The 21666-nt window shown below is 35.7% G+C and overlaps 1 protein-coding gene across 4 annotated transcripts; it reads right to left on the reverse strand.

Annotated features, from left to right (window-relative positions):
• Nucleotides 1-11643: 11643 nt before the first annotated feature.
• Nucleotides 11644-19708, reverse strand: LOC115986533. 4 transcript variants are annotated; one of them, XM_031109653.1, is made up of 4 exons: nt 19579-19708; nt 15984-17069; nt 13921-14252; nt 11644-12003 (listed from the first exon to the last, which is right to left on the reverse strand). In XM_031109653.1, exons 2-4 carry the CDS (start codon nt 17026-17028, stop codon nt 11953-11955), a joined length of 1428 nt encoding a protein of 475 aa, XP_030965513.1. In that variant the 5' UTR covers nt 17029-17069; nt 19579-19708; the 3' UTR covers nt 11644-11952. The 4 variants fall into 4 exon arrangements, with proteins under 4 accessions (XP_030965513.1, XP_030965511.1, XP_030965514.1 ...); XM_031109651.1 differs by having other exon boundaries at nt 13897-14252; XM_031109654.1 differs by having other exon boundaries at nt 13875-14252.
• Nucleotides 19709-21666: the final 1958 nt, after the last annotated feature.

A 21666-nucleotide genomic window follows, 5' to 3' on the forward strand; every position in this document is an offset into this window, starting at 1 on the left:
TGCTGCAACTCCTCTTTGGTGATCCATGTACAGTCAGAATCAGGTCGTCCTCGCCAGTGAACCAAGAAGCGCTGAATTGTTCCTTCCCTAGTGAAAAGAGATTGCTTATCCAAAATAACATCAATAATATCTTTATGTGCCTTTTGGAAACAAGATGGTGTAGGGCTAGGGACAGGGTTAGCCAAAGAAGAAGAGAGAGGATCATCAAAAGGGTCATAGGGAATAACTACTGGACCTTTAAAAGCAATTAAATCAGCAATATTAAAAGTAGAACTAATACCATAATCTGAAGGGATATCAATCACATAAGCATTAGGTCCAAGTTTCTTTAATTCCTTGAATGGGCCAGCACTGCGGGCCTACAGTTTCTTAACGGTTCCTAAAGGATACCATTCAGGCCTGATACGAATCATAACATAATCTCCTACATCAAAGTCTACATGACGTCGATGTAAATCAGCCTGAGTCTTATACTTAAGATTACTAGCATGAATTCGTTTGTTGATCTCTTTATGTAGCTCATGCATGTGACTAGCAAACTCTACTGCAGACATAAAAACCCTATCATGTGAGGACATTGGGAGAAGGTCTAAAGGTCTCCTAGGTGTATAACCATGAACAACTTCAAATGGGCTCATACCTATGGACCTATTGACTGAGTTATTGTAAGCAAATTGGGCTACAGGGAGTATAGATTCCCAAGTCTTACCATTCTCACCTATGAGACACCTTAAAAGATTTCCTAGACTCCTATTGACAACCTCAGTTTGACCATCAATTTGAGGATGGTATGCTGTGGAGAATTTCAACTTTGTTCCCATCATGTGCCAAAAGGTCTTCCAAAAATAGCTCATGAATTTAACATCCCTATCTGACACAATTGATTTAGGCAACCCATACAACTTAACAATCTCATCAAAGAAAATCTTGACTACCTTGGATGCATCAGAATTCTTAGAGTATGGAAGAAAGTGAGCCATCTTAGAGAACCGGTCTACCACTACAAGGATGGAATCAAACTTCCTAAGGGTACGGGGAAGACCTAGTATAAAGTCCATGCTAATATCCTCCCAAGGATAGTATGGAACTAGTAAAGGAGTGTAAAGGCCAGTATTTTGCTTGCAATGCTTAGCCAGTTGACATTGACGACATTGACCAATTATCTTGGCAACATCCCTCTTAAGACTTGGCCAATAAAACTGCCTCTCTACCTCTTCAATTGTCTTATCACATCCAAAATGTCCTGAAAGTCCTCCCGCGTGCACTTCCCAAACCAAAAAGTCTCTAACCGATGTGCGAGGGATACAAAGCTTATTGGCTTTAAACAAGTAGCTATCTCGGAGGATAAAATCATCAACAACCTGAAGATGCTCAGTCTTAAGTGTAGTGTACACTTCTCCAAAATCTGGGCAAGATTCATACTCCTCTTGCAGCTTCTCAAATCCTATGACTTTTGTGCTCATCACAAAAAGTAAGGTGACTCGGCGACTCAAAGCGTCAGCTACCTTATTCTCAACACCAGATTTATGTCTCAAAACAAAAGAGAATCTTTGCAAGAACTCAACCCAAGGGACATGTCGAGCATTTAATTTCTTTTAGGAATTGATGTGGCGGAGAGCATTATGATCCGAATAAATGACAAACTCATGGGGTGTCAAATAAGGGCTCCAATATCTTAAAGCTTGTACCACAGCATAGAGTTCTTTGTCATATGTTGAATACTTCTTCTAGCCTCATTTAATTTCTCACTAAAGTAAGCTATAGGGTGACAATCTTGGCTAAGAACTCCTCCTATGCCTACACCAGACGCATCACATTCCACTTCAAAGACCTTATCAAAGTCTGGTAGGCGCATCACTGGTGCTTTTGTCATCTTCTTCTTGATTTCTTGAAATGCTTTACCAGCAGCATTTGACCATTGGAATTCGCCTTACTTCATACAATCAGTGATTAGTGCCATGATTGTACTAAATTCACGTATGAAGCGGCGATAGAAAGTTGCAAGCTCATGAAAACTACAAACCTCATGAATGTTCTTGGGTTCGGGCCAATCCACTATAGCCTTGACCTTTTGTGGGTCAGCAGAAACTCTTTTAGATGAAACCACAAAACCTAAGAAAATGACACTATCAGTGAAGAAAGGGCATTTCTTTAGGTTGGCATACAAGTTTTTTCTCCTCAAAGTGGAACAAATTTGTTTAAGATGGTCCAAATGTTGCTCTTTTGAGTTACTATAAATGAGGATGTCATCAAAGTACACTACCACAAATTTGCCCATGAAAGGCCTTAATATTTGTGTCATTATTCTCATAAAAGTATTAGGAGCATTTGATAAACCAAAGGGCATCACAAGCCACTCATATAAACCATCCTTTGTCTTAAAAGCAGTCTTCCATTCATCACCTGGGCGGATCCTAATCTGGTGGTATCCACTTTTCAAATCAATTTTTGAAAAGATTGTGGCTCCTAACATCATATCAAACATATCATCTAACCTAGGGATAGGAAAGTGATACTTCACAATAATCTTATTGATTGCGCGACTATCCACGCACATTCTCTACGATCCATCTTTCTTTGGGGTCAAGAGTGCAAGGACTGCACATGGGCTTAAGCTTTCACGCACAAATCCTTTGTGCAAGAGCTCATCCACTTGTCTAACCATCTCATCATGTTGAGGAGGGCTCATTCTATAGTGGGGCAAATTTGGGAGTGTTGCTCCCAGGATAAGATCTATGGCGTGTTGAATATCACGCATAGGAGGCAATTGATTTGGAAGCTCCTTAGGGAAAACATCTTGGAACTCTTGAAGCATTGATTGTACTTCTTTTCTTGGTTCTTCAAAGTTATCTAGTGCAATTTCCTTAACAACCAAAGCAAAGATGATGGAGTCTTGATTGACAGGTCTTTCAAGTTCTTTTGGACTAATGAGGTTCATACTTTGCTTTTTGGGCTCTTTTCTAGCCTTACTTGCACTAACAAACTTAGTTTTGACTGGATTAAGCTTAATCCTTTGTCCATTGTGCATGAAGGAACAAGAGTTTGAGCGACCATAAAGAGTGACATCTAAATCATAGAGCCATGGTCGACCTAAAATTATGTGTTCTACATCCATTGGAATCACATCACATGAAATCTGAGCCTTGTATGAGAGGATATGAATAGGAACAAGACATCTATCCTTGATGGTGATAGATGAATCATCTACCCAAGAAACCTTATGGGGCTTAGGATGGAAAACTAATTTCAAACCTAGGAGGGAGACAAGTTTAGAAGAAACTGCATTAATGCAACTTCCACTGTCAATGATAACCTTGCAATTTGTGGTTCCACACTTGACAAAGGTTTGGAAGATAGTATTTCTTTTCCAATCATCACTTTCTTCGGACTGTGCTAGAGCACACCTAACAACACTCATTACAAGAGTATCAAGACTACCTTCGTTGAGGTTATCAAAAGATGGTAGGGCTTTAATGCAAGCTAATTGGGTGGGATCATCCTCTCCTATTTCTACAATGTCTTCAATGTTAGGCTCATAGACTACTTCTTCTACTTCTTCCTCTCCGTCCAATTCTTCAATCAACAAAGTCTTATTAGGACATTGGGCAGCCATATGACCAAAGCCTTAACACTTAAAGCACTGGATTCTAGAATTTGGCCTAAATGTCTCTCTAACCACACTCTTCCCTTTGTCTTCTGGGCGTAAGGGCCTATTGTTGGGATTGGGTCTAGTTTGAGGACCTTGTTGGTATCTACCCTGAGAATTTTCTTCTATGTGTAAGGGTCAGTTGTTGAGATAAGGCCTATTTTGGGTACCTTGGAGGTATCTACCTTGGGGACCATCAAAATTGTTGCGAGGCAACATGCGATTGTCAAATCTCCTTCCACCTTGGGGCCTAGGGATCAGCTCTAAATCTTGCACTAAGGTATAAGCATCATCAAGAGTTGAGATTTGTCGAGCCACCAATTCTCTTTAAAGATCATAATTGAGACCTTTCCTAAATCTACTCGAGGTAATTGGCTCATCCTCAGTTGCATTGCTATGTATCTTGTACTCTTCAAATTGTTCTACATACTCAGTAGCAGACCTATTGTCTTGTCTCAAATCATGCCATTGATCCAACAAGTTGCCTTGATGAGAGACTAGGAAGTACTTTTCATTGAGCTTGGCCTTCATTTCTTCCCAAAGAGTTATGGGTGGTTGGCGGGTCTTACGGAGGTGGTTGACAACACTATCCCAATGGAGTTTTGCTCTTCCTACAAGTTTCATTTTGGCAAACCTAACCTTTCTATCCTCAAACAAGTCATACCACTCAAAAAAATGATCCATCTCTCACACCCAATCATTGTAGACCTGAGGGTTCCTAACACCATCGAAGGTAGGGGCCTCTACTTTGATATGTTTAGCTGAGTTGTCTTTATTGTCTCTATGGTCTTGCCTAGGGCAAGGGTCATGCCTATTATTATTTCTTCCATTATGTGCATTTTCCTCGTCATACCTAGCCTCTAAGTGGCCTAGACGAGCAGTAAGCTCCGCAATGGCTTGTCTTAATTCATCTTGGGGAGGAGGATCCATGTTTAGGCGAGATTGTGGACTAGATTGGGATTCAAAACTAGACTCTGATTTGGAATTAGACTGTTCTTCAGAACTAGTTACTAGACGACCACTACGCAAATGCATGCAAAGAGATCAACAAACTAATTCTAGCAAGTGAATAGTAAGGATAATACTCAAGTTAAATTATATGTGAAGAGAAGTCATGAATTCCACAGGTTGTTGCGTTCAAGCAGTACTAGCTTCAACAAGAATTAAATTAAAAAGGACCTAATTATGACAATGTGATTCGGCTAGTTCAACCACTAATATTGAGAAGTAATTACTTTAAAGGATTTTTTTTTTTTTTTTGTGTTTTTTTGGCTAAAATAAAATGCTAAAAGAAAATAAACTAGCAGCTAAAATAATAAATTCATGTGAAAATTTAAGCAAAATAAAGGACAGAGGAAGTAGCATGTTAAGGTAAAGTTGAGGCACATAGTAGACATATTGATATTAAATCTGAAAGTGCATTTCAATCCATTAAGTTTGGAAAGTCCACACCTTGGTTGGGCTAACTTAACAATCTGGGCCTCACTGGACAGTGGGTCACGCTACTAATCAATGGGGAAATTGGGCCTCACGTGTAGTGTAGTGGAAGTGGAAATTTGGCTTGTTGGTCTTCACGTGGAGTGCACTGGGACTTTCTTAAAGCTTCTGCTTGACCTGACTTGAATGTTTTTTTTTTTTTTTAATATAATAATACAATAAAGAAAGGACTAGAATATAAAGCTAAAGTCCTTATCTGCCAAGTTCAAACAAAACTAAACACCAAAACTAGAGAAAATAGAAACAACAGAAAACTAAAAGAGACGGCGGAGCAAACACGAAACATCTTTGGAGTCAACGGCGAAGAGGGGGCTGGGCTCGTCGACGATGACTGTCAGCGACACTCGAAGGTGGAGATCGGAATTGGTGAGTCAAATCTCAGAACCCATGAAGCGGCATGGTAGGAGCGAAGGTGACGGCGTGTCAACGGCGGGTTGTGTGATGGCTTCATTCCGCTGATGGGATCGGCGGCTTGGTGGTGGCTTTCAACTTTCTTGTTCTCAATCTGGCGGTTTGAAGCTGTGGATCTAATACCAAGTTGATGTAGGACAACCTAGGCTTCCCACCTAGATTAGTCTTACCGTAAAACCTTAGGCTTCCCACCTAAGGTGTTTGGAATCACCACCAAACAAATCAATGAAAATAATTTCAATAATAATAATAATCTGTCAAATACAAAAGGAACCATCTGGAGCTTTATATACCGCTTCCAGGAATCATAATGATAAAGATAAACTCTCCTAAACAAATCCTAAAAAATCTCAAATACTAATACGACAATCCTAACAATCTCAAATACTAATCCAATACTCAAGATAAACCCAAATAAAGATAACATAAATGATAAAGATGATCTCCACAGATGTGCCATCATGTGGTGTCCGCACCACACATCCAACAAAGGAAAATTTTGTGGAGTTTAAAGTCAATCATTATGGATTGATAGGCCTCATTCATAAGCATTGCAACATAAACTCAAACCTATATTACCTTCAACTACATTTAGTGCATAGTCCCCATTCCCCTGTGTGTGTGTGTTTGTCTTTGTTGTTATTCTCAAAAGAAAAATATCGTGGGTAAATCCCACATCGGTTGTGAGTGAGTTCTAGTTCAGGTTTAAAGCCTTCATACACACTTCAAGAGTTACCGGCTTTTGTTGTGGGTATGTTGTGTGATATTAGACCTTAGTCCCCATTCCCCTGTGTGTGTGTGTTTGTCTTTGTTGTTATTCTCAAAAAAAAAAAAACATTTAGTGCATGGAAAAATGACACATATATTGGTGAATACTGAATAATGCCAAGTTTTTTAGCTAATACAGTTAATAATAGGGCAGCCAAATTTCACACACAATGTCAAGGAAAAATGCGCTTGGTCATCCAACCCATCAAAATTTATCTTTCAAAACATCATATAATGGACAAGAATATTTTAACTTCTATGGAACATCTCTTGATCTATCTCCTTTTCTTGTTTGGTTATGCAGAAGCTGTAGGTCTGATCTGTCCCGCATGCATCACCTTCGGTCTTAAATTCTTAATCTTATATCTCAATTTGGTCTGTGTGCTACTTCCGAGTGGTGCCTCAAAGAGCTCGAGAAGATCATGGATTGCAGAAACAACTTTAATATAATGGTGCTGCCAGTTTTCTATGTCGTGTCTCCATCAGAGGTGAAACAACAGAAGGAGAACTTTTCAGAAGCATTTCCTAAAGCCCCTGAAGATATAATGGAGAAATGGAGGGTGGCTCTGACGGACGCTACAGAGGTGCCAGCCTCATGCATAGAAATTAATTGCAAATGATCATATATATATATATATATGAATAATAGATGTAAATGAAAAAAAAAAATTAGTAGAGCTTCGGATCCACTTATTTTACTGAAACAAAATTTTTTGCTGAAAGTACGATAGATAAAGGTAAAAGTTAGCTGAAATAGTACAATGGGACCTATAAATAGTATTAAAAAATGCAGTGAGTTCTATAAATAATAGCAAAATTAAACTGAATAGTAAAATAAGCTGGTTTTTTAAGTTGGAGCCAAATGCACACTAATCCATCTTAACTTAATTGGTAGTGGTAGTTTGTCGATAACAATCAATAAGATTTTTTCACAACCATAGATGGACTTCTAAAGAAGCATCACTTGCTCTAGCAGGTTGGCATGCAGTATCCCACACAGTTCTTAGTATCAATAACGACTAATAACATATTTCACTAGTTCCAGATGAACTCTGGGGGACTCCGAAAGTACTCTAGACCACCCAAAAGGAAGCTACATGACCTCGGAAGCTCGTTTTCTTAACTTCTTTCACTCTTGCTTCTTCCAACTTGGTTTTGCAAATGGGGGTGATGGGCTATTTATAGAAGAGAAAAAAAAAAAAAAAAAAAAAGTAGTTAATCAGCACTCGATGGAAACATGGCAAAAGTAATTGGCGCATGATCATACATGCCAATGCCTTTTTGGTGTGTTTCCATCATGTACTGCCAAGCGCATATGCCTTATAAGCCAATTTTCGGTGACTTTTCAACCTTGTCTCTGAATCCATGGTCTAATTTTTGCACCCAAAGTATCAATTTGATTGTTAGGATTTTTTATGATTATAGAATTAATTTCTTGTTCATCTAACAGTTCAAATGACATTTTTACCTTTGTTTTATGAAAAAAAATCCTTTTACCGTTAGTTTTAAGTTAAATGGTAGTTGTTTTGATTTAATGCAACAAAAGAGAAGCATGATGGAAGGATCATGAAAACACATTTTATATGTTTTATATGTGGAGTACTAGTGTATCCACCACTTAATAGACAATTGCATTTTATTTATTTATTATTTACTACTATTACAAGTAAAAAAGACAATATATCATACATCAGATATATGTATTATTTCTATCGTATAGTGTAAATTTCATGTAGTTGTGAAACCCAAACATCATGAGAAGGAAAATACATAGGATAATTATTAAAAGTAAAAAGAGATTAAAACCCTCCAAAGAAAAAAATATATAATGTATTAGATATATGCATTATCTCTATCACATAGTGTAGATTTCATATAGTTGTGAAAGCCAAGCATTCTGAGAAGGAAAATGTATATACTTGATGCATAAGATAATTATTAAAAGTTAACGGAGATTAAGCCCCAATGATCCAACTCATCAATCCCTCCCAAATGGGACATTACGGAGCTATAACATGAGCCAAAAACTCCGTTGGGCTATTACCATATCTAAGAGAATAAATGAGATACTAAAAATGGAAGTTAAAACTAGAAAATTTTTACAAAATTTTGTTACGTAAGTATGTAATTTTACCTCGAGTGTTCTTTTCAAACCCTATGTTTCGTAATTAAATTTCTTTTGCAATCATGGTCGATATCTTTTATTGTTTTTAACTATTGTGGCTACACTTCCAATTGCAGCCCAGAGACAAGATTTATAGAAGACATTGTTGAAAACGTTTTGAAAATACTCAAGGAGACTCTTTATCAGAGTGATGTTAAAAAATAAAACTCTTCAATAATCATCCCCAATGTAGATGCTTCACTAAATGGGGGATCCTCTATTACAACATCCTCCCGTCATCAGAGTGATGTTCCTAGTGAAGACTCTTCAGAAATCATCATCAACGTAAATAATACACTAATTGAGAGTGAGGTTTCTAAAGAAGAATCTTCAACAATCATGCCCAATGCAGATGCTTCACCAAATCATCAAGCAACCACTAAAGTTACAACCATCGTCTTTAGACATTGTACTTATTATATTTTCATATTTCTTATGATATTCCTGTCACCTGTTTTCCAAGAAGTAAGTCATTTCATGGGTGAGAAATTCTTCGATTTATGTTATTTAATGGCTGAGAGACTCTTCCATCTACGTTAAAGTTCTTCAAGCGTATAAAGATATTATATGGCCAAGCATTCTTGAATATTCGTCAAGAATCTTTATTATCATTTTAAAGAAAAAGAAATTCTGGTTGAACAGTGATGCCATATGACTGCCATTTTGGTTTGAAAATTAGAGTACTCCTATTGGGTTATGCATAACCCTTCAACAATGCAAAATAGATATTACTGTTCACGAAAGGCACAAAAAAACCCATTTCATCCTGTGATGCATTTAGATTTTGCAACTTGCTACGATATCATGCATATTTGCAAAATACTTTAGAATTGTGTAAAAGTTTTTTTTTTTAATTTTTTTTATTACTTCTAATTTCTCCCTATGTGCCATGAACCAAACATCATCTCTATGTTGCCAGACCGATTGAACCAACCACCATCGGCAGTGCAGATCTGTGGTTGTTGTCGGCATGGGTTGTTGCTGGGTCCCGTGGATTTGGTTTTGGGTTTTGGATTTGGTGGCAATGGCGGTGGCACATTTGGCTGTGAGTGGTGATGTTTTGGATTCTGATGTTGTTGGCATGGGTAGAAAAAAATTATTTTAATGTGATGTAATGCAAAATAATGAATGAAATGTAGATTGTGTTATAAGAGAGTTATATAAAGTAGATAAAACAGATTTTGGTAATATAAAATACATTTTTTTTAAGAACCAGATAGGAATGCTCTAAAGAATCTTATGAAAGTATAGTTTAAAAACAATTATAGCTCGTCATTAATTCTAGGCAGTCCCAACAAGTTGGAAGCAAGGTCACTAATTTTAGGTCACTATTTTAGTCAAATTTAGCTAAAAATCCCTCTTGGCTAATTTTCTACTCACAACCCATCCTATCAAACTCATTGCTCTATCATTATTTTATTTAAGAAAGGTGCTACGCCTATAACATTTTCACAAGAAGTTATAGGTGATTAATTGTTATTAGTTCAAATTTAAACCTAACACTAAGATTACTTTTTTGCCCCAACAATAACAACTAGTAACAATCTGCTATTTAGGATTTGTTGTAAAAATGTTGTGAACATATCATTTCTCTTTATTTAAATATTATTTTATTTTCCTTCCCCATTTCAACATTCTCTCAGTTTTTTCAGATTATACAAACACAACCGCATCTAACCAAAAATGAAATAAATTGGTTTAATAAGCTATAGTGTCTCAGTCAATGTATCTAGCCACTGTTCAAAAACTAGTTTTGACTTTCAATTTTGTTGAGGATGATGCAGGAGTGTTTTGAGTGAAATTTGCTAAAATTTGGTTAAGCAGATTATTTGCTGAGCCTGCTGTGAATGCTTAACAGGTTGCAACTCTAGGATGGCCACTATACCCAATGGTTCTCCCTATGAGTTAATGCATAACACTAGGTCTAAGTTGTGGCAAAGTGCTCCTAGACTTTTGTAACAGCATGGACTCTAGGGAGCCATCTACAAGGTTGATAATGCAGAGCAGATAGAAATTATTCCTGTACCTAAAATTTTGATTGATTTCAAGGCATACCAGCTAATGATGTAACATGCAAGCTCAGTTCTGTAGTGAAAGAACAGGAAAGTAGGAAAACTCCAAAACTCTGTACCTCTTTAAAATCAATCTCCTTATTCATTCATGACCACAAAAACCCATTAGAACCAAAGACCACCTTATTTTTAAAACCGATGCTCTCCTTTAAGTGCCAAGAATTGGACCAATTAGGCATAAGCCCAACAAAAAGAAGGAAAACACACAGCACAACAAATTGAAAACATGGTGACTTAGGAAAAGAAAATATTGGAAGTTAAGAATTAGAAATACCAAGGACCACAATTCTGTCTTGTAAACTAAATTATGGAAGTACAAAAATCAATTAAAGGATGTTTTGAGAACTATTGAGTTTCCTGCAAAATCTCTTAAATTTTACAAAAACTCCATTATGCAACTCGCTAAGCCATATGAAAACATAGTTTAAAAACACTTACAACACTCATTAAATAACCAACTTTTAGCAGTATTTGTGGGAGCAATTCTAACACCATTACAAGGTATATGCCATCCTAGTGGAAAAAACACTCTTTTTAGCTACAAGATGCTAAACATGAACAAGGGTCAAACTCACAATTGTGAACTGGTTGAATTTAATTAGCAATTCCCCAGTTGCAAACTTATAATTGTAATCTTAATTTTGAAGTCCTAGACTAGCAACGACAATTTAAGACCTAAATACGCCATACCATAAGGAGCACTACTTTGTAATCATGGGAGAATCCCAAAGTCATTATAATTGTTCACTTTAAGAACCTTGTATACAATAAGTTAAAATCTTTGGTTCGTAGATCACTCCAAAATCCAACGATCTTTCTCCTCAATTCATTGGAAAGACATATGAGTGGGTTCCAAAATAACTAGTGGCCCAAGCATTGAAGGAAATAATACTGGATTGGATACACCTATAGATAAAGGAAGGTATAGGTACAACAAGCTGTAGAGAGAGGGAGGTCAATATCTCATCAGCTACCACAGTCTACAGGCTACTACAATGATAAGAAGGTTTCTTTCCAAACAAAAACCAAAACAGAGAGTAAAAGAGAAAGAAACCTTCTAACTGATATTCTCCTTTTAATAAACATTTGGATATTTGAAGTAGATGTTGCATCAAGCCTGCATTCTGTCATGGAAAAGCAGTCATAAAAATGGAATGCTCCTGAGACCTCAAATCTGGATGAACCCTATTGTTCCTCCATAACAATGCCAAGCTCTCCTCAAAATTGCATATTTACAGACAACTATAACAGGCTTATGGATGATTACTTTGATGTTTTCATTGTCTCTCTAGTGAAAATTGCATATGGAAGCAGCCAGACATCCCAGGACAGCAAAGCAATCAAGCATCCAACAGAATTGGGAAACTAGAGACCAGTACCTCAAAACCATTTAGTCACAAGCTGATCAGGGGTGGCCACACATCTGAAACTATGGAGATTGATTCCTGCACACGCAAGAATTAATACACATTTTGTTAATTGCAACCAAACAAGGGGGAACGAAAGAAATCAACAACAATACAAAAACAAAAGGGTTAAGAACAGGTAAGATATGAAGCTAGTTTGGTGGCAGTTGCAAAAATTTTGTATTGAAAAGTTAAGGAAGATTAAGTTCTTAGAAAAATATGGATGAAAAGCACATCTGTCTCTTTGACAGACTCTCGTAGGCACCTAAGTCCATGTCTTGACAGATTAAAACTAAAGATTTGTCATTCACAGCATTTCACATTTATGATGAACATGATGTTATTCTCCTGAGTCGAGAAAAGAAACATATGACCACTTCAACTATTCATTTAGTGTTATAAACTTCACAAAGATAAGTGTAATGTTAAATCTACACACATCAGACTCGATAAAAGAAAAATAATTAGCACTGTTCAAGTAAAAGGTGTATTCATAAACAAGTACATGTGCATCAACAGATTTGTGGTCTATCAAATAAAAAGTTCATATACCAAGTTTACTCTACAGCAATAAAAGGTGTATTCATATACAAGTAAATGTGCATCAACAGGTTTAGGGTCTATCAAATAAAAAGTTCATATACCAAGTTTACTCTACAGCAATAGCTTTCTAATAGCACTTGCTCATCCACAATATATGCTATATATCTAGAGATGAATGGGCATATGCAAGCATATGAGGGCACACATGATCATGCATAATTTGTAACCATAGCTTATCATGTTCATATAGTTCTAGGATTTTATATTACTTAACTACTATATGAATGTCAAATGCTTTAGTTACTTGCTTTTATTACCAGCTTAGAAATGAAAATTGGCCAAGAGTTTGGTAGCTCAACTGACACCTTGGTATTTCCAATATAGACATCCAAGGTTCAAATCCCCCACTTTTCCAACTATCCCAAAACAAAAATGGCACAAGACACTTGAGGACACAACACTTAAACCCACCCATGTCTCACACTAGTTTAGCCATTTGTAAAAAAAAAGCTTGCCTACAGTCACCTAACAGAAGTGGAGATTTGCACGAACATTATGTTTCTTTGCCCTGAAAATCATACATAGTCATCCATCCCATACTTGCTATACTGTCTGTGGTTCTAATGCACACATATGCATACTCAAATAAATGTTCATGTTCAATATTATAAATTTAAAACAACAGGGCAAAAACCCTCACATCTAGATTTTTGGAAGTTTCCATGTCCATGAAAACATTACACTCGTTGCTATTCGTAAATCTATGGATACAGTGCTTTCTACTTCAGGCATAACAATTTCCATCAACCAATATGGTTCCTGTACGAGAACTTCACTTTAAACATATCCTTTGTGTGTATCATGAATTGAAGGATTTGTCAAACTAAAAGAAGAATATTGCAACAGCTTGTTACTTCCACATGCATTTAATTTAAACTAGGTGGATGGACATGTCACCAAAAAAACCAAATAATGTCATAAATAGTACCACTAGAGCACAACAAACAGAACCCTAAAATTGTAAAGAGAAAAAACAAAACCAATATTGTATACAAATATTCATATTTATTTTATATCTATACTATAGTACAAATATATATATACACGTGCATGCAAACATACAAAGAAATACACACATGCACATATGTGTGTGTGTAGAAAGAGAGAGAAATTTGCAGTTTGAAACACAATTTCTTGGCAATTACTTTAATTGCATTGGTGATATCACACCTTCACAATATTCAAGAGGTAGTCAGTTCTTTTCCTTTTTTAGTTTGCATGTGTAAAGCAAAGAACTCAAGAGACATCTAATACATAAGATGCATTGCAATGTAGATATGAAACTTGAATAGGAGAGTTACAGTTACAATTAGCTGATTGTTGACTGGCCTGTCCAGGTTCAGTTAGACTTAACTCCATATCATGAGTTGCTGTCCAACCAGGTTCATATGCTTCAAGGAAACCAATCTTTGCCTTGTTAGGTAGATCGTGGGGATGAACAAATGGTACCCCAGCTGGCCATCCAATCTCCATTCTTATATTGGCACATGGGCTATCCAGCGTGTGAACATGACTCTCACATTCCTTCAAATTGCAAAACCTCAGCTTGATGCCCTTCTTATCAGCAATGTCCTGAACCCTCTCCTTCAGAACTCTTTGAGCTTCAAGTCGTAACCTCTTAGAAGGTGGCAAAGGTTTGCTTCTTGAATCATGCTTCCTCCTCCTCACCAAGGGCTTCATAGATCCTGTACCAGCATTTCATCGATCCAATGACCTGCTGTTAAAAACTTCTCACTAAGGGCTACTTGCACAGAAAATAAATAAAATTTATTATCAAGATGGTGAGACCAAACACAGACTGAAATGCTTTCATTAGGAAAATATCCTCTTTTTTAAAAAGAAAAAAGATGACATTAATGTTTAACACAACTGTAGTTATGATCATATTCCTTTCTCTTTTCATGGAAAAATTTCTGACATGGCATTCACCTCTCATTGATGATTGATTCCTGTCTGTTGTATTTAGTTTTTGTTTCTTTTCTTATGAGTATGATGCAGTAAGTTTTTTGTTAATTACTAGCCTACTATATTACATTTGTTTCAACCCACAAAAAACTTGGAAGCTACACATTAAAGATTTCAAAAACTTCTGACTAGTAAAAATGTAATCTTTTAGAATTGTCGTCATTGATATCAAGCACATGTCTAAATATGGTTTAGTTCCCTGCTTCTAAATCATTTGAGAACAAAACCCAAAGTAGAGGATAACTCTACCTGCACCCTGCCCGATCCCACCTCACACTTTTTTATTCACACCTAAACCCCACATTTTTCAATATTAAAAAATAATCACCACATATTTTTTTAATTACATTTATAAAAGATTTTCATCTTTCAGTTTGTTTCTTTTCTATGCTACATCGTGTGACAGTTTTACCACAAAAGACACGTGTACACACACATATTTCTATTATTCAATACAAAAGTAAATTTCCAAAGGTCATTAAAATTAAATGTAGAAGAATTGAGAATGGGGAAAATTAAGCCTGGCAGAGATGTGGACTGGGTCCCTAGTCCCATCCCAACCTGCTGACATCCTTAGGAGGCAAGCCATACACCATAATGCTTAAAGCATCAGTAGTGCAAAAGCATTTTAAGCCCTAAAGTCCTTGACTCAAGGAGTTAAGACTTGAGAAGAAGAGCTCAAGTTGATTATCATATGCTCAATTTTGGTATCCAAACAAATATGTCACTACCTTAATAATTAATTTATATTATTGAGTTTCAGCTCAAACAATGGTATCTAGTCTAAGGCCTTGACTCCCTGTTAATTCCTTCATCAAGAAAGAAAGGTTTAACTTTTAAGAGATGCAGAGATATAGCATAGTAAGCAACTGGGAATATTAACACTATGCTATCTATTATGAAGTCCATGCTAAATAAATTTGAAATGTTGAGGATGCACAAGGAGAAAGAGTCCCAGCCCAAGAGTGAAACAGAGAGTAGGAATCAACGCCAGGTAAAAAGATGAAATTTAAAAAAACAAAACGAATCTTTAAAATGACCAGAACAATTTAGTATTATAAGATCAAGGAGATTGAGTGTTGGGTTAGTACCAAACATATATAAAAGGTGGCTTAAGCCAAATCTGGAGCTTAAATTCATCACTTGTTGTTCCCCACCCCCTTCTCCCCCATTCTTTTCTTTTCTTTTTCTTTTTCTTTTTATTTTTTTTTTTATTTTTTATTTTTTTTTTGTGGGGAAGAGAGGCAGGAGGGTAACAAACAAGTTGTATTTGTTAGCAAAGAAAGTCATGCCATGTGATATGACAACCCTAACCTGAGTCATAATGAAAATCAGGGGTAGTAAATGTCTCTAGCAGAAAGAGACTCAAATAATTGGTTTATGAAAAAAAAATTGGAAACATAAAATCCAGTGACAACAGAAAGCTACATTATCATTAGAATTCTGCCTACCGTCCTGGACTGTAGGAAAATTGAAACACTGGATATTCTGCCTGTTAAAGAGCTGATCAGTTGGGGGGGATTTCTGCATGAAGTCATCCACCAGTACTGGAAGCAGGAACTGAGCTTCAACTCCATGACCAGCCGCTCTCATCTCTGAACAATTAAGACTGGACATGGATTTTGGCATCAGTTTAAAAGCCAAAGAACATCGCCCATGCATGTTACCCTGCATAGTATTGATGTCTGTTCTGTAAAATGCGGGATTGACATAGCCTGCCGTTGCCTGATAAAGTGCAAGTCCAGGGTAAACAATGGCTTCTTGAGGGCCAAGATCACTATCCACTAAAAACCACCGACCATGAAGATCTCTTATATGTAAACCTGCCTTATCTGACTTAACAAGAGATATGAGGCTTTTATCTGCTTGGTGCTCATGGTCTGTAAACATAATCAACTGGCCATCCTCTTGAGTGGCTAAATTATGGTGTTGTGCTCCCTGAAATGATGGCCTTGTGTAACAGCAAACAGACAATACTGAAGATGAAATTTCCCGATTTCTCAGTGGAACATTATCGAGTATCTCAGTAAATGGAGAACTGCGTAAGTTCAAATAGAAGCTGATGGCATCCAGTATATCCCGAGCAGCCTTTCCAAGTAGAGCAAAAATGTCGGGCAAACCTGCTGGAGGGAGATCCATTGTATTGTTTGGCTCATTAGGAGTAAGGCCCGGCCGGTAATCATATGTTTCTTGCCACATCTGAGGATCTGCATAGTATCCAGATGTCTTGCACCACTCGCGAGAATCATTATTATGAATCATTTCTGCAGCTGGGTATGATGCTCTTTGGTGAAAGTACAGGCGAGCAGACTCCAACCCAGATCTTAAAAGAGCCCCATCACTTGCTGGGAACTGAATGATGGCGGCAGAATATTGAGCAAGCGACTGTGACAAAGTTGAGACTGATAGTTTATAAGAATCAGAAGGAAGGCCTTCACAGGGTACTAGATCAGTGAGCTTCACACGACCCAAAGATGTCAGGCCACTTCCTGCCATGAAATTCTTTCAATATGCTGCTGCCTGAGTCTGAAAAGATGCTGTGCACAATATTGCAGAACAGGTAAAAAAAATTGACATCAGTCAGACAAAAAGTGCAATCATCATCTACAATGTCAAAAACGAAAATATCACTCCCTTGACCTGACACAGAATCTCATAAAAGCAAGAAAATTATGGTAACCACCCCCCCCGAGGCACGAAAAAAAAAAATGTAGATTAGATGACAAAAAATTAAATGAGGATTGCCAGGAAAAGGGGAAATTAGTATGCCAAAATTCACTTTAGTTGGTTATCTACCCTCAACGAAAAAGGGCCAAGAGAACTATGTTGCTGACATGGATTACTCCATGACCAGAGCTGATGCAATAATAATCAACATCATGAAACAGGGGCCAAAAAAAAATAACACCCAGTAATAATTTAAAGATAAAGATGAAATAGGTATATGAACACTAAGGGTGCCAATAATTATCATAGTTGTTGTGAATCAAACCAAAATTGAAGAAAGAATTGAATATTTATTAGAGAAATTATTTAGCCCATCACACTCAGATAGATTTTTATGAAGAACTAATTAAATGGACAATAATAAAGATAGTCTATGTGGCACTTACCACCAGAATACAACAGAGTGAACTTATAATTTTTCACATTTATTTTCAATTCAGAAAGCACTAACCTAGTATATGTAAACACATGGGTACAGTAACAACAACAAAAAAGCATCTAAAAAATACCATCTCCAAAGTGTATTTAGCAATATTAACTTCAGGAAAACTTTACATTATTTAACACTGTTAGCTTCTTTGTTGATCCATTACAACATGTCACATAATGATCCATATTCTAATTTCTGATAGTTCTTTTACTTATTTAATTATCATTAGAAAAATAGCAAAAAGAAGAAATTTAAGAAAAGAACATTTTAAAGATATGCTGGGTTGATGATTGGATAATGTAATTAATCAAGTAAGAAACTACCTCGCAAATTAAAATAGTATGAACAGCAACAAATCAAATTTCAATTGATGATTCTCATTTTTAAGTTGTGGATGGGCAACATCTTTTGCTAGAATCAGAAAGATAACATTCATGCGTTTCATTCATGCCCTTTTTTTGAAAACTAAAACAAATTATTTCTTTGATAAATAATAACTAATTATTTTGAAAGAAGGAGAACTCCAATGGTAGAGTCTCCCAGAGAATCACAATGACATTTAAGAGATCCATGAAATCTGCTAAAGAACTACAAGATACCACATCAATCATTATAGTACAGCCTTCAAACAAAGAGTGCCCCGAAAAAATTATTTAATCTCAATAACAGATATCTCAACCCCTTCAAAAGTTTGATTGTTCCTCGCCAAATTGTTCACAAAATGCAAGTTACACAATGGAGTAGAGATTCAAGCAGTGTGGATAACTTAGGTGACCAACAAAAATAAATATAGAAACATAATTTTCTGTAATAAGTTCCTCCCTAAGAAGCACAGACAAAAACATTATTATGGACACAGCATGACATAGGACACGCAATTCTTGGAAAAATACGACACAACCAGTGGGGATATGAAAATTAATAGATTAATATAAATTTTAGGTATATCTTATTTATTTGTAGGCATATACTATCAAAATCTTTAGAAACATATCTAAAATCAAAGGAATTATTTTCAAATAAAAGAAAAATGTTTTTTCCCAACACAATGAGGACATACATACAGGAGTGTCCCCAGCATGTCCAAACGTGGAGATGTCAGGGGTTTTAGAAGTGCCCGTCTCATATGAACAAAAGATGTCTAGCTAGAGAAGAACATATTAGAAGCAACATCATCTTTGGACTGTTAATAGTTACTTGGTAATGAAATGCTTATCCGACAACAACAACAAAGCCTTTAAAGTCCCAAAAATTTTGGGATCGGTTATGGATCCTTGATAGACTAGTTAGTATCAGCCACATATATGGTAAAAGAAAGGCATGTGTTTTCCTAAATCAAATCCAAAGAAGAAATTACAGACTGGGTCACCAATTCCAAATTTCCATATCTATGAAGGCCATCTACGCATTGATGTTAACTCTCAACACAAGCAATTGAACTTCCAAGACTACACAACACATCCCAACCAAGCTCAAATCAAGAAACAATTTAAATCATCCAAGCCAAGACCAATACCCCCTTCAGCACCAGAATAACAGATGATTCAACTGAACTGGCAACAAATACAAAACTAATACTCTACTCTTCATAGTAACTACTAAATTTTTAGTGTCAGCAAAAACCCATGTCACAAGTGGAAAATCAAGAATAATGTGCCTAGAATTAGCTTATTTCCCTCTTACATAACTAAAAAAAAAAAAATTTCTTGCACCATTGTCAATAAATCTCTAAAAAATTTCAAACCCATTAAATATTTGAGCTAAAAATAAAGAAATTAATTAAAAAAGATCCCATTTTTCAAAAATTACATTTACCAATCAATCATTGTTAATCACAGCAAAACAAGTAAATATATGTATATGAACAGAGAGAGAAGTAGAGAACTGACCTTCAACGAAACCAAACCATATGATTTGGATATACTGAGGACTTAAAAATATAATTTTGACAAAGAAATAAGCAAAAATTAAGGGCCTGAATTGGGATTTTGCAGAGAGAGAAAGAGAAGAAGAAGAAGAAGAAGTGGAAGTGAAATAGGTTGGATGGATGATGCTTTAACGGCAGACGCCATTGGCCATACAGGGAGAATTTGGGATTCTCATCCTCTCCGTCAGTTTTCTCTCCGTTACCGTCCATTGCCACATGCTCTGCCACGTGAGTGTGATTCACTAGACAGTTCAACTTTCAACTGATGGTTTTTATTAATACACGAGGACTTCAATTCGTTTTTTGGGTGTAAGCAACAACAAAAAATTTTGACAGTAGAAATATCTAAAACCCACAACTTGAATCTTGTTTGGCAAAAAAAACCAACGTTGTGAAAAGCACGAATAAAAGGTTTTAATCTCCCTTCTATTGTATATTGAATTAAAAAAATTAATTATAATGTCTCTTGTATTAAAATAAGAGATTTAGATTTCATCGTAAGTTAATATTTACTTTAATTATGAGGAAATTGTCATATAACCTGATTCTTGAAACATATTTGTTAGTAAACAAGTTTTCAAAACTTATTAGCAAACTAGCATCTCGAGCATTAGAGGCTCAAGTTTAATGGTAGAACTCGAGACTCGAGTTCCATAAAGCAAAACCAAGAGAGCAGAACAGAAATTCAGTTTTGAAGAAAAAAGATGATGAACCTTTGTTCTGGAGAAGAAGAAGACATTGGGAGTTCTCTGAGTTTGATTTGAGTAGGAGTATTGAAGATCTGGAGAAGAAGAAGACGCTAGAGGACAAGATCCAATCAGGTATTTGTTCTTGTGTGGTATTTTCTTATTTTTGGGTTTGGGTGTAGGTGTTTGCGAAATGGGATTTTAGGGTATGAGAAAGAGGGATGAGAAGGAAGTTGATTTGGGTATAGAGAAAGAAGGAAGAGAAGGAAGAACATGGGTATGAGAGTGAAGAACAGCTTCAGCTGAAGAACAAGAAAGTAACTCTAGTCTCTTAGGCTCAAATTGCTACAGTGAACTCGAGTTTAAAAGATTCGAGATGCTAGTTTACTAATATGTTTTGAAAACCTGCTAACTAACAAAATTGTTCTTAAAATGGTGTTAAATGACAAATTTCCTCTAATGAAATTATAATCATTGTGAAAAGTTTGTGAAAATTTATATTCATGATATTATATTATTGCTAATAAACTAGTCTCATGCTTGCGCTTAACTCTCTCTTTTTTTTCTTTTTTTAATATTCCATTGTGTAATAGTTTTTTAAGAAAATTGTTATGTCCATAATATTTTTACAACAATTTTATAACAAATTTTAATTGATAAGTTGTTATTGGTTCTAATATGGTTCAACCATTAACATTTCTCCTTTACCCGTGAGTAAAAACTTATCATTCTCTTTTTTTTTTAATCAAAATAAATAATTGTGTGAATGAAAAGAGTTTGTAAATTTAGTATGTACAGCGGAGTAAAATGTGGGGCATACAATTTGAAATATTTAAGATTTGTTTTTAATTTCACTATTTCATAGTTTCTTATTTTATTCCTTATTGTCTTCTACCATTTGCCAAAATAATTTTTACCCTTAATTTGTGTGGGGTGGAAATCAATATTATTATCATTATTATTTTGGAGAAACATGGTGGAAATCAACTTGAACTAACAAATAAAGGGATAAAATATTATTTTAGTTTCTAAACTTTACCAAAAGGTTTTTTTTTTTTTTTTTTTTCCGTCTCTAAACTTAAAAAAATAAAATAAAATAAGACAAACTTGGTAATTCCCTAAAGGCATCTAAATTCCAAACACATAACTCAATATAGCACAATCTTTGAATTGTAGTAACTCACTCTAGATTGAAAAGAAGATGTCCCAAAATATAACCCTTTATGATTAAAACCAGTATGGTCCCTCTACACAGTAGGTGAATATATTTGTAGTTTATGACAGCTAGATGGTTCGAACAGCAAATATTTATGAAGTTAATAGGTGTTTTAAGGGGAACTTATTGTGGTAATTTTGTGGTTTGG

This window comes from Quercus lobata, chromosome 4 (assembly GCF_001633185.2).
Source record: "Quercus lobata isolate SW786 chromosome 4, ValleyOak3.0 Primary Assembly, whole genome shotgun sequence".
Classification (NCBI taxonomy): Eukaryota; Viridiplantae; Streptophyta; class Magnoliopsida; order Fagales; family Fagaceae; genus Quercus; species Quercus lobata.

Coding starts and splice junctions, on each gene's coding strand:
- LOC115986533 (XM_031109651.1), bottom strand. CDS start 17,028: ATGGCAGGAAGTGGCCTGACATCTTTGGGTCGTGTGAAGCTCACTGAT. Junction 14,253..15,983: donor TTTTCCTACAGTCCAGGACG/GTAGGCAGAATT, acceptor ATGCTGGTACAG/GATCTATGAAGCCCTTGGTG. Junction 12,004..13,896: donor GTCTAACTGAACCTGGACAG/GCCAGTCAACAA, acceptor TTGCGTGTGCAG/GAATCAATCTCCATAGTTTC.